Source organism: Phyllobates terribilis, unplaced genomic scaffold (assembly GCF_046119375.1).
Source record: "Phyllobates terribilis strain yellow unplaced genomic scaffold, ASM4611937v1 Scaffold_4__5_contigs__length_816908805, whole genome shotgun sequence".
In the NCBI taxonomy this organism is placed as follows: Eukaryota; Metazoa; Chordata; class Amphibia; order Anura; family Dendrobatidae; genus Phyllobates; species Phyllobates terribilis.
The window spans coordinates 354833431-354847272 of NW_027362764.1; the positions used below are offsets into that span (position 1 = coordinate 354833431).

At 43.5% G+C, this 13842-nt stretch overlaps 1 protein-coding gene across 4 annotated transcripts in view; it reads left to right on the forward strand.

The window, feature by feature from the left end:
- Positions 1 to 13842, forward strand: part of STX17 (syntaxin 17) — a 324080-nt gene that overhangs the window by 267509 nt on the left and 42729 nt on the right. For 3 of the 4 annotated variants that reach the window (XM_073678415.1, XM_073678413.1, XM_073678416.1), the window contains one exon: positions 10870 to 11258. The exons of the other annotated variant lie outside the window; for it this stretch is intronic. In XM_073678415.1, the coding sequence (XP_073534516.1) occupies positions 10870 to 11106 (237 nt within the window). In that variant the 3' untranslated portion in view covers positions 11107 to 11258. Of the gene's footprint in view, positions 1 to 10869; positions 11259 to 13842 lie in introns of those variants that run through there. 4 annotated transcript variants of the gene reach the window in all.

Genomic DNA, 13842 nt, shown 5'->3' on the forward strand with positions numbered 1-13842 from the left:
CTCACATCTACTCCAGTCTCTTTCTTCAGTCGTCACTACTCACCTAACCAAAATCTCCAACCTCTCCCTCTCTTCTGATATCTTCCCCTCTTACTTCAAACACTCCATCATTACTCCATTATTAAAAAAGCCCTCTCTTGACCCTTCCAGCACAAACAACTACAGACCAGTCTCCAATCTTCCCTTCATCTCTAAACTCTTGGAGCGCCTGGTCTACTCCCGCCTTACCAGTTACCTCTCCTCTCACCCTCTTCTAGACCCATCACAGTCCAGCTTCCGCCCCCTACATTCTACAGAAACTGAACTCATCAAAGTAACCAATGACCTTCTGACAGCAAAACGTAATGGTGACCACTCTCTGATCATTCTTCTTGACCTCTCTGCAGCCTTTGACACCATTGACCACCACCTCCTACTCTCTATGCTCCACTCAATCGGCATAAAGGACACTGCTCTCTCCTGGTTCTCCTCCTACCTATCTGACCGCTCTTTCAGTGTATCGTTCGCTGGCTCCACTTCTTCCCCTCTGCCTCTCACTATTGGGGTTCCTCAGGGTTCAGTCCTTGGCCCTCTTCTCTTCTCTCTCTACACAGCCCCAATTGGACAGACCATCAGCAAATTTGGTTTGCAGTACCATCTTTATGCTGATGACACAACTATACACCTTACCCCCGCTGTGCTACAGAACACCAGTGACTGTCTGGCCGCAGTTTCTAACATCATGTCCGCTCTCTACCTGAAACTCAACCTTTCCAAAACTGAACTTCTTCTGCTCCCGCCGTCTATTCACCTCTCTAAATCTGACATCTCTCTCTCTCCGTATGTGGCACCATAATAACGCCGAGCCAGCAGGCGCATTGTCTGGGCGTTGTGTTTGACACCAATCTCTCCTTCACCTTCCACATACAATCTCTTGCCAGCTCCTGTCGCTTGCACCTGAAGAACATCTCTAGAATCCGCCCCTTTCTCACCTGGGAAACAACAAAAACCCTCACTGTTGCCCTGATCCACTCCCGCCTTGACTACTGTAACTCTCTATTAATTGGCCTCCCCCTCACTCGACTCCCCCCCCCCCCCCAGTCCATCCTCAATGCTGCAGCCAGGGTCATCCATTTGGCTAACCGTTACTCAGATTCCTCCGCTCTGTGCCAGTCATTGCACTGGCCTCCCATGAATTATAGGATCCAATTTAAATTGCTTGTTCCCACCCACAAAGCTCTCCACAATGTGGCACCGCCCTACATCTCTTCCCTCATTTCTGTTTATCGGCCTACCCGTTCTCTACGCTCCGCAAGCGACTTTCGACTAACATCTGCACTAATCCGTACCTCCCACTCCCGGCTTCAAGACTTCTCCCGAGCTGCACCTATTCTTTGGAATGCTCTACCCCAAGAAATTAGGATGAACCACAACTTACACAGTTTTAGGCGCTCCCTAAAAACACACCTGTTTAGGCCAGCCCATCACCTTCCCTAATCAAAGTCCTTTTATCTCCTTATAGCCCATCCCTTATTTCTCTAAACATAACTCTCCACCGAACCAAAAAGCACCTCAGATACTGGCTGGTGATGAGCTCATGCAGCCTTTATCTATCCCTCATCCCCTCAAGATGGCTGAACCATCCTTGTGTCACCCCCACCTCATTGTAGATTGTAAGCTCTTACGAGCAGGGTCGTCATTATTTTTGCTGTAATTATTGTATTATCTTTAGCTATGTTACTTATGACTGTTGTATATGAACCTCTGAATTGTAAAGCGCTGCGGAATATGTTGGCGCTATATAAATAAAGATTATTATTATTATTATTACTGGTGAATGTATTTTTCACCATTGAAAGCAATGCAAAAGTGCAAAAACGCTACGTGTGAATGTAGCCCAAGGTGTGGAGGAGCATTTTTTGTGTTTTTTTTTTTGCCTTATATACAAGTCATTACCCTGGAAAGACCCTTACCATTTTTTCCAGGAAAATAAATTTTGGCTTAGTTTTTGTATGTTTTATTGTGCGTCCGTAAAAGTGGCGTAATACTCTGACAACATTGTTCACAACAGTGACCTGGGAGTCAGAGATGCTTCCAGGGGTCTTCCCCATGCTGTTCCCATGTTATTTCAGCACTGTTCCTATCGATTTGGGCAATCTTTAGGCCCCCTGCAGACTTCAGGGGGGCGTCGCCGGAAAAATGCTCTAGTTTTTCATTGACTTACATTGGGCTCGTTGCTTGGGTTGAGCACCCGAGCATTTTAGTGCTCGCTCATCACTAGTGCCGAGCCTTACTGCTATGTTTAGGAGGCAAAATAAACAAATCAGCAGGTGAAGAATTGGTTTTACTTATTTTTTTACGTCGTTCCTCGTGCTGTGTAAGTGATAGACAACTTTATTCTTCAAGTCAGTGCGATTACAGCGATGCCAGATTTATATCGTTTTTTTTGTTTGACAGCTGTCACACACTAAAAGACGCTTTTTCTTTTGCAAAAACTAGCCATTTTTTGAGCGCTATAATTTTTCCACATGACATTTTTTGACCGCTTTCTATCCCGATTTTTGAAAGGCAAAATGAAGAAAAACCAGCAATTCAGGTATTGTTGTTTTGGGGGGGGGGGTTCTATGTCGTTCCACGCGTGGTAAAATTGATAAGGCAGCTTCATTCTTCAGGTCAGTATGATTATATCGATAACACATTTATATTGTTTTTTATGTTTTGGCGCTTTTACGCATTAAAAACCATTGTATAGAAAGAATAATTCTATTTGCATTGCTACATTCTAAGAGCTATAACTTTTTTTTTTTCCGTTAATGGAGCTGTATGGCAGCTTGTTTTTTGCAAGACAAGATGACATTTTCAGCTGTACCACTTTCATTTACATTTGTCTTTTTGATCACATTTTATTCCACTTTTTGTTCGGCGATGTGGAGATAAAGCATTGTTGTTTGCCTTGTGTTTTTTTTTTTTGTATTCGGTGTTCACTAAAGGGATTAACAAGTGGAACAGTTTTATAGGTTGGGGTCGTTCCGGACTCAGCGATTCCAAATATGTTTACTTTTTTTGTTTCGATTTTTTTTCATAAAAATATTTATTTATGAATGTGACGATAGAGCCTATAATCTTAATTAGCCAGACGATTAGATATGTAATCCAAGAGAAATACACTATTATCTTTGTGTTGACTTGTAAATGTATGTGTAGGGGCGTGGCCGGAAGTCCATGAAGCTGGACGTGTTTGCTCTGTGACCCTGCCAAGGTATCTATAACAATCCTTCTGCATTCTAAGCTATTTTAGGCCCTTTTTGCCCACATATTACTCTCCTGATTGTGAGCTACCATTTGAGACCTCTCTGGACCAGATCGGCCTCATTTAGGCCAAGACAGGGATTGAGGCCTACTCCCGCCTCGTGACCACAACTTCTCCAGAGGGCCCTCACCCATCTCTGCATTATCGCCAGCCTACCTCTCTAGTGCGGAGGCCCGCAACCGCGGATTGAGGTTTTGTGACAGATGGGGTTCCTCTGTGGAGCCTTTGCAGGCGCCCGTGGTGCGCGGTGCTGAGACGTGGGGAGCCTGTGTCGGCGCTTGGACCCGTGCGAGGCTGCAGTGTTCCCTGCCCCTGGGACCAGCCCATCGTTCAACGCGGATAGTGGCCCTGCTGGTCGGGGCACGCAGTGTCGGCGAGGGACACGGAGCCTGGTGTCTCCCGGGGCGACTGATGGTGAGGAGAGGAGTTTGAGAAGAGGGGCGCCATTTTGGGACTCGGCCCCCTTCTGTGACCCACGTTCAGCGGAGCCTGCAACGGTGCGGTGGAGGTAACCCCTCCCCTTCGGAGAACGGGAAAACCGGAGGTAAGTGAAGATCCGAATGGCGGTAGGGGTTCAGGTGGATCACCGCCGCCAACTTGTATTTGAGGGGCACTGCGCCGTGGACCTTGCGCGGTGAGTAACCTCTCCAGTGACTAAACAATCCTATCATTCCCCCGTTATCTCTCAGCATACTACCAATCTCCAGTGGCTCTTCTGCTTTGTCTGAGCTTTGGGACTTCCTCTGCACTATCACTCATGAAAGGCCATTGGTGTGTAGGTGAAGTTTGAACCGGAGGAGAAGGAGCAAAAGTGCAGGCATAGGATTTGGATGCTGCAGTGTGCTACTGCCACCTACTGTCCTTTTTTGGAATCGCAATTGCTGCACATATTCCACAGTATGATTTAGTAGAGAAATGACTACTGTATAATATTCTAAATATTAATATTCGAACCACTGACAATATCCTGTAACACATATTAAATTGCCAACTACAAGTTCACCCCTTATACTGCATACGCCTCTCAGGGAAAGCAACGTGAGTCCTAATAGACAACAATCTGCAGCTGAGAAACTGAAACCCTACGCCAGAGGGAATAACTTGGCGACAGCCCAGAGATCCTCAAAACTATCTCAAGGGGAGACACCATTACTGCAAGAACCAGATGATGTGGACTCAGACCCTACTCTGAAGCAGGTCTCTACACAATTGCTGGCTGCTATTCAAGACTGCACAGCCTCCCTCACTGGGAAAATTGAGGAAGTTAAAACTGATCTGGGACTCCTTCGCAATGATATGTCAAATCTGGGAGAGAAAGTCCAACAGGCGGAGGATGGAATCTCGAATCTAGAGGACCAAGTAATACGTTTGCCAGAGCGTACTCCAGAAGTAGAACAAAAAATGGAACTGTGTATACAAAAGAATGATGATTTGGAGAATAGGATTTGGATTGCCTGAAAGGGCAGAAGGAAACAACCCCAGTGACTTTGTGGAAAAATGGATTCGTAGCCTATTTCCAGATGCCACCTTTTCTGCTGCATATGCGGTGGAAAGGGCGCACCGGGTTCATGGGAGACCAAATCCTCCGGTGGGCCCCTCCCAGACCTCTGCTAGCCAGATTCCTTAACTGGAAGGACAGAAACTATACTCTACAATTGGCACGGAAGGCCCAGGTGATTAAACATGAAAACGTCACCGTAATGTTGTTTCCAGACTTTTCAGTTGACTTACAGAAACGAAGGGCCTCATTCTTATCGATTAACCCCTTTCCGACCATGTCAGTAATAGTACGTAGCTGTGCCCTGGGCCTATTGGGCCAGCTACGTATTATTCCGCGCTCTGCGATCGCGCCCGCACGCAAACGGGGCGGGGCGATCGCCGCCGGGTGTCAGCTGATTGTCACAGCTGACACCGGGTGCTATGTGCTGGGAGCGGTCCCGCACCGCTTCCAGCACATTAACCCCCGCAATGCTGCGATCAAAATCGATCGCAGCATTGCGGTGGCAAGGGGGGAGGTGATCGTTATACTCACCTCTCCTGCCGGCGTCCAGCGATGTCTGCGGCGGCTTCCGGATGTTGCCATGATGACCCAATGTCATCATGACAACATCCGGGTCTCCAGGAGGCAGAACGTTACTTTGGTCATGCGCAGTGCGCGACCAAAGTGATGTCTCCTCTGTGTGCAGCTCTGACAGGCTGCATGACAAAGGGAGCTGCCGATCAGCCTGCAAAAAGTGAAAGTCCCATAGTGGGACAATGTGTAAAAGTAAAAAAAAAAAAAAAGTAGAAAAGTGAAAAAAAATTAAAAAAGTAATCCCCAAAAAATAAAAATATATTGAACCCATAATATTTATTTATTCTGAAAAAAAAATCAATAAAAGTACACATATTTGGTATCGCCGCGTCCGGAACAACCTGACCTATAAAACTGTCCCACTAGTTAACCCCTTTAGTGAACACGGTAAAAAAATAAAATAAAAAACGAAGCAAAAAAACAATGCTTTATCATCATACCGCCAAACAAAAAATGAAATAACACGCGATCAAAAAGACGAATGTAAATAAAAATGGTGCGGCTGAAAACGTCATCTTGTCCCGCAATAAATAAGCTGCCACACAGCTCCATTGTCCGAAAAAAGAAAAAGTTTTAGCTCTCAGAATAAAGCGATGCAAAAAAATATTTTTTTCTATAAAATCGTTTTTATTGTGTAAAAGCGCCAAAACATAAAAAAAAACATATAAATGCAGTACCGCTGTAAATGCACTGACCCGAAGAATAACGCTGCATTATCAATTTTACCACACGCGGAACGGCATAAAAAAAAACGCAAAAAAACAATTCCTGAATTGTTGGTTTTTGTTTATTCTGCCTCCCAAAAATCGGAATAGAAAGCGATCAAAAAATGTCACGCGCCCGAAAATGGTACCAATAAAAACGTCAACTTGTCCCGCAAAAAACAAGCCGTCACATGACTCTGTCGGCCAAAATATGGAAAAATTATAGCTCTCAAAATATGGTGATGCAAACACTAGTCTTTGCAAAAAAAAGCGTCTTTTAGTGTGTGACAGCTGTCAGTCATAAAAATCCGATATGAATCTAGTATCGCTGTAATCGCACCGACCCGAAGAATAAAGTAGTCTAATCACTTATACCGCACGAGGAATGGTGTAAAAAAATAAACTCTAGGGATACTGTTGTGCTAGGGTCAGGGTTGGGGCTAGGGTTGGGTTTTTTTTCAAAAGTAAAGAAAAAAAAATGATGACAATATGGCGACCAGTGTTGAACGCAAGTGCTCGCTACTTGAGTTTGCATCGGGTACTCGGGTATGCACTGAGTATCGCGGGTGTTCGAGTGACATGCTCGAGTCTCTGCCCCATATGCTTCGCGGCCAAAAAAAACATTGCTGGGATCGCCTGCCATGCACGAGCGATCCCTGCATGTTTTTTTTTGGGTGTCATTCGAGCACCCGCGATACATGGTGCATACCCAAGTACCCGATGCAAACTCAAGTAGCGAGCACTTGCGCTCAAGACTAATGACAACTTATTCAATATGATGACCTAATGTTATCAAATTCTGTCGTACCTTTGGGTTCAAAATGTACACTATACACCTTGATAAAATTCTTGAGGGGTCTAGTTTCCAAAATGGAGTCAATTGTGGGGGGTTTCCACTATTTTGGCACATCAGGGGCTCCCGAAATGCGACATGGCGTCCGCTCTTGATTCCAGGCAATTTTGCGTTCAAAAAGTCACACAGTGCTCCTTCCCTTCTGAACTCTGACGTGCGCCCAAACACTGTATTTTCCCCACATATGGGGTATTGGCGTACTCAGGAGAAATTGCACAGCAGTTTTTGGGGTCCATTTTCTCCTCTTACCCTTGTGAAAATAAAAACATTGGGGCTAAAACATCAAGCAAATTTTACATTCAAAAAGTCAAATGGTGCTCCTTTCCTTTTGAACCCTGCTATGCGCCCAAACAGTGGTTTTCCCCAACATATGGGGTATCTGCTTACTCAGAAGAAATTGCACAACAAGCTGCATGGTGCAATTTCTTCTGTTACCCTTATGAAAATGCAAAATTGGGGGCTGGAAAACATTTTTGTGGGAAAAATGTTAAAATTTTATTTTTACGGCTCAATGTTCTAAACATTGGGGGGTTCAGGGTGCTCACCACACATCTAGATAAGTTCCCTGAGGGGTCTAATTTCTAAAATGGTATCACTTGTGTGGAGTTTCCACTGTTTAGGCACATCAGGGGCTCTCCAAACGCAACATGGCGTCCGCTAATTATTCAAGCAAATTTTACATTCAAAAAGTCAAATGGCGCTCCTTCTCTTCCAAGCTCTACTGTGCGCCCAAATAGTGGTTTTCCTCCACATATGGGGTATTGGCGTGCTCAGGAGGAATTGCACAACAAATTTCATGGTGCAATTTCTCCTGTTACCCTCATGAAAATGCAAAATTGGAGGCTAAAAAACATTTTTGTTGCAAAAATGTGAAAATTTTATTTTTACGGCTCAATGTTCTAAACTTCTGTGAAGCACATGGGGGTTCAAGGTGCTCACCACACATCTACATAAGTTCCCTGAGGGGTCTAGTTTCCAAAATGGTGGCACTTTTGGGGGGTTTCCACTGTTTAGGCACATCAGGGGCTCTCCAAACGCAACATGGCGTCCGCTAATTATTCAAGCAAATTTTACAATCAAAAAGTCAAATGGCGTTCCTTCCCTTCCGACCCCTGCCGTGCGCCCAAACAGTGGTTTTCCCCACATATGGGGTATCTGCGTGCTCAGGGGAAATTGCATAACAAATTTTCGGGTCCATTTTTTCCTGTTACCCCTGCGAAAATAAAAAAAAAGTGGGTCTAAAGTAACATTTTTGTGAAAAAAGTTAAATGTTAATTTTTTTCTTCCACATTCCAAATATTCCTGTAAAGCACCTGAAGGGTTGATAAAGTTCTTGAATGTGGTCTTGAGGGTTGCAGTTTTTAAAATGGTGTCACTTTTGGGTATTTTCTGTCATAAAGACCCCTCAAAGTGACTTCAAATGTGATGTGGTCCCTAAAAAAATGGTTTTGTAAACTTTGTTGGAAAATTGAGAAATCGCTGGTCATCTTTTAACCCCTAATAAAAAAAATTGGGTTCCAAAATTGTGCTGATGTAAAGTAGACATGTGGGAAATGTTATTTATTAACTATTTTGTGTGACATATCTCTCTGATTTAAGGGCATAAAAATTCTAATTTTGAAAACTGCAAAATTTTAAAATTTTTTGCCAAATTTCCGTTTTTTCACAAATAAACGCAAGTGATATAGAAGAAATTTTACCACAATCATGAAGTACAATATGTCACGAAAAAACATTCTCAGAATCAGGGGGATCCATTGAAGCGTTCCAGAGTAATTACTTCATAAAAGTGACAGTGGTCAGAATTGTAAAAATTGTCCCGGTCATTAATGTGCAAACCACCCTCGGGGGTAAAGGGGTTAAGCATCGACTCTACCATGAGCATGTTGTGATTCATTCATGTAACCATTTTTTAAGTTTTTAAATTGTGCATTCTTTGTCTTTTGATATTGCATTTTTTTCCTCTCTTGTATTTGTACAGTTGAAACCAGAAGTTTACATACACTATATAAAAAGACACATATGCATGTTTTTCTCAATATCTGCCATGAAATCAGAATAAACCTTTCCCATTTTAGGTCAATTAGGATTACAATAATTTTTAATATTTCCCAAATTCCAGAATAATGAGAGAGAGAGAATGTTTTAAGGCATTTTTATTACTTACTGCAAAGTCAAAAGGTTACATACATTTCATTAGTATTTGGTACCATTGCCCTTAAACTGAATGACTTGGATTAAACGTTTGGAATATCCTTCCACAAGCTTCTCACAATGGTTGGTCGGAATTTGGGCCCATTCCTCCTGACAAAGTCTACAAACCTGTAACTGATCCAGGTTTGTAGATTGCCTTGCTCGCACCTGCCTTTTCAGCTTTGCCCATACATTTTCAATAGGATTAAGATCAGGGCTTTGTGATGGCCACTCCAAAGCATTGACTTTGTTCTTAAGTCATTTTGTTACCATTTTGGCAGTATGCTTCGGATCATTGTCCATTTGGAAGACCCACTTCCTTTCAAGCTTTAACTTCCTGGCTGATATCTTGAGATGTTGCTTCAGTATTGCCACATAATTTTTTCTCATGATGCCATCTATTTTGTGAAGTGCACCAGTCCCTCCTGCAGCAAAACAACCCCACAACATGATGCTGCCTCCCCCATGTTTCACAGTTGGGATGGTGTTCTTAGGCTTCCAAGCTTCTCCCATTTTCCTCCAAACGTAATGATGGTCATTATGCCCTAAAAGTTCAATTTTAGTTTCATCAGACCACAGGACATGTCTCCAAAAATTAAGGTATTTGTTCCTGTGTGCATTTGCAAAAATTAATCTGGCTTTTTTATGTTTCTTTTGGAGTAATGGCTTCTTCCTGGCAGAGTGGCCTTTCAGCCCATGTTGATACAGTTCTCATTTCACTGTGGTTATTGACACAATCTTATCAGCTTCCGCCATAGTCTTCACAAGGTCTTTTGCTTTTGTCTTTGGGTTGATATGCACGTTCATCTCTGGGACAGTGAGCCTGTCTCCTTCCTGAGCGGAATGATGGCTGGATATTCCCATCTTGTTTGTACTTGCATATAATTGTTTGTACAGATGAACGAGGCACTTTGAGGTATCTTGAAATTGTACCCAAGGATGAGCCAGACTTATGCTAGTCCACAATTCTCTTCCTGATATCTTGGCTAATTTCTTAAGACTTTCCCATGATGCTACACAAATAAGCAGTTTGTTTCAGATGTGCATTAAAATACATCCACAGGTGTGTCTCTGATTAACTCAAATGTTGCCAAAAAAACCAGAAGCTTCCAAACACATGACATTATCGTATGGGCAGTCCAAAATTGTTTAATGGCATAGTAATCTTAGTGTATGTAAACTTTTGACTTTGCAGTAAGCACTAAAAATGTCTTAGAACATTCTCTCTCTATCTCATTATTCTGGCATTTGGCAAATATTAAAAATTATGGTAATCGTAATTGACCTAAAACGGGAAAGGTTTATTCTGATTTCATGTCAGATGTTGAGAAAAACATGCATATGTGTCTTTTTTATATAGTGTATGTAAACTTCTCGCTTCAACTGTACTTGTTTCCATGCTCTAGGTTGATCCCTTTAAAATAGTGGTTCCCTGTACATGTTTTTTCTAACAGGATTAAAATGCTTTGTTCTGCCGATAGGTGTGGGTCACACCTATCTTTTAAGTTGTCACATAACCCCTTTAAGATAGGCTGGCTATGTAACTGTCTGGAAACCCTTTTTAAAGTCTGTAAACCTTTCTCCACTATAGACACTTTTGCTTTTTTATTAAACATAAACACAGTTTTCTTTTTTTCTTAGGTTTATCATAACCGTGCATATTTTCATAATCTTCTACTTACCATTTGCATAGTAAATGATGAATAATTCATTTAGGATTTGTGCTAACATCTGTTTTGTGTCATTATTTTTTAAGGCATTGAAATACAAGCTGTCACTGCTTCCTGCAGCTGGTGCACTTATTGGTGGAATAGTTGGGGGGCCTATAGGCCTGATGGCAGGATTTAAAGTGGCTGGCATTGCAACTGCAATTGGAGGTGGACTTTTAGGCTTCACTGGAGGAACAGTTTTGCAAAAAAAAAAAGAAAATGTTGGAAGAGAGCAGATATCCAGTATAGAATACCATCCACAGGAAGAAATAAAATCCACTTAAACCATGTGTGTATATTAATTTAATAAAAGCTTTGTAAAATGTTTAAACATCATATGTAAGTAATATATATGTCATATCATATAGTCATATGTAGCTTTCTGATGCATGTTTGGTAATAATGTCTGCCTCATTAATTTGAAAATAAAATGTAAAGACAATTGTTGACCTTTATTTTAATAGTAAGAGATAAAACTATATATTTCACTACATAAAAAAAATTCTGACATCAATGGCTTTAAAAAGGTTATCTAAACTTGAATAATGGTTAAACTTTCAAAGTGAGCATTCAGGAGTTCCTAAATAAAATTCCTTTTCCAGCTCGCGCTCAAGATGCTAGGTATTCCCTAAACTGCAGGCTCTCTGACGAAGTGTTAAAATATGTATCTGTAGCACCCTGAGGATTCGGCTGCTACAGGGGTATTGCACCTCAAGCCAGAGGTGTGATATTCCACTCCCGGGTAAGGATGGAGTGTGGAACTGAGCTCAGTTAGCTGCATACACTACATACATCCCATTTCCGAGGGACAGACCGATGGTACTCCCACTAGGTATATGTGCAGGTACGACAGTGTCTGTCCCTGGCTGGAGTGGGAGGGGGGTGGAACATCCCAGTAGTGTAGGGGCAGATAGGGGGAGCAGTCTGGGTAATGCTAGGAGCTCATTGGGTGCTGGTCACCTGAGCTCACACATAGAGGGAGTATATAAGGTGGGCACCATCTTAGATCAGGGTCAGTCTTCTGTAGAGGGTCGGTCGGTCAGTCTTCTGTAGAGGGTTAGTCAGTCCTGAGAGAGGTCCAGGAGCGCCTGCAGAGAGAGGAGAGAGGAGAAGAGAAGGACCCAGAGGGGGAGAAGAAGGAACCCCAAGAACCCAGAATTAGACCAGAAGGGTGAAGGGTTGGCACGCAAGGGAACCGGATCCCAAATTAGTGGAGGAAAGAAACAACCCTCAGCTAAGAACCGGAGGCTGCGACGTTACATGTGGAGCAGCCCCTCACCAAGTCCACTAAGAAGGCACACCAGGTATAGGGTCAGGGAACCCCGAAGAGGTGCACCCACCAAGAGGCCCGAGGGAGCCGGATATAAGTGGACCCCTGGTGAGAAAGGCCAGTAGAGAGGACAGTCAGAAAGGGAGCTCAGGACCACGCTCCAGAATTGCTTGGGGGTTGGCCGAGTCCAGGACCTGGTGGACGCAGCACGGCTCGGGCGGTCACTCAAGGCCAGAGTGACCAACAGAACAGCAGTAAGTAAAAACCCTGAACTGCGCAGCCCGACTCTGAGTCTTCTTACCATCCACACTGCACCACCACTACCACCATCCTCTACACCTGACCCCCTGAGGCTATACCCCTCCCGTTGGGGGTTATACTACCCGAAGCTGCACACATACCACCAGCCTCAGCGGACCCTGCTGCAGCGGCGGCCTTTTGACCGCAAATCAACGGGTGGCGTAGTCGACACAAAGAACAACTAATAACATCTGTAAAGACTGCCACACACTGAGCTTGACACCCTGGGCACGGACCGGGTCACCGCCACTCGGAGACTACAACCCCCATCTGATCCGGCTCCGGGTATCCCCCAAACAACACTGGCCCAGGGGGCGCGTCATATCCACTTACTTCAAGGAAACAGTATGTGACCAGAATTTCCAAATATAATGATTGCTGTCATACCGAACAAGGATCCCTCTCTCCCTGCTAATTAGCTGCCAATCTTTATCAATGTAGACACAAAGATTTTTACATTTATCCTAAATAAGCAACGTAAAGAGGTTGTCACTATTTTATCATTGCTGAACTATCTAAAGATAGGTCATGACTGTCTGATCGGTGGCAGTCCAACACCCGGCACCTCCGCGCTATTAGTTGTTCCCGGCCAGAACTTCTCAATTGCGGAGCTGCTCTGTCTTCTTATAGTGTCCACAGCAGGGTACTGCACCTCCGCCTCCTATTGATTGGAATAGGAGGCGGATGCGAGGTATGAGAAGACAGAGCAGCTCCGCAATTGAGCATTTACAGCGAGTGGACGCCGAGAGAAGGTAATCGGCGGAGGTGGCGGGTGCCGTGCCCCTACCGATCAGACATTGGCGACCCATCCTAGTGGAATATTAAAGTAGTGGAAAACCTCTTTAATCTACTTTTACCTACCTCACTTAGTGAAAGACGATCAAGTAAAATTTATACCCTGCCTTCAAGTGCAGGTTAATATTCATAAAATGTAAAATATTCCGTACACGAATACCTTTCATGCTCCTACCATGCTTTTGGTTTTGAACATCAAAGAAGCCTTTCTTAATGTCTCATGCTCCTATCTTTTTGGGGTCTTAAACCATTTGGGTTTTCATGGCCCTGTTAAGCAATCTGTTAAGGTTTTATATTCCAATCCAGTAGGCTTTCTTAAACTTCCAATTTAACATCCTCAATCCATTCCTAATTCCCATGGTATGAGACAGTGTTACCCCCCCCCCCCACTTCGTCGCGGAGCCTCCTGCAGCCCTTATTGGGAGCAATCCTAATAAGATATGTCTAGTGTAACAATTGTTCTCAAACTTCTAAAGCAAGCTTGATTGCTGATGATATATTAATGACTTTGACAACATTTCTGACCTCTCTTCCAAATCTGTTTAATATACTTAAAGGGAATCTGTCAGTTGGATCTGTCCCCCTAAGCCATCTACATGGGCATGCAGGTGATAGGAAGCCAAATAAAATGATACCTTGATATCTGTGATCTGAT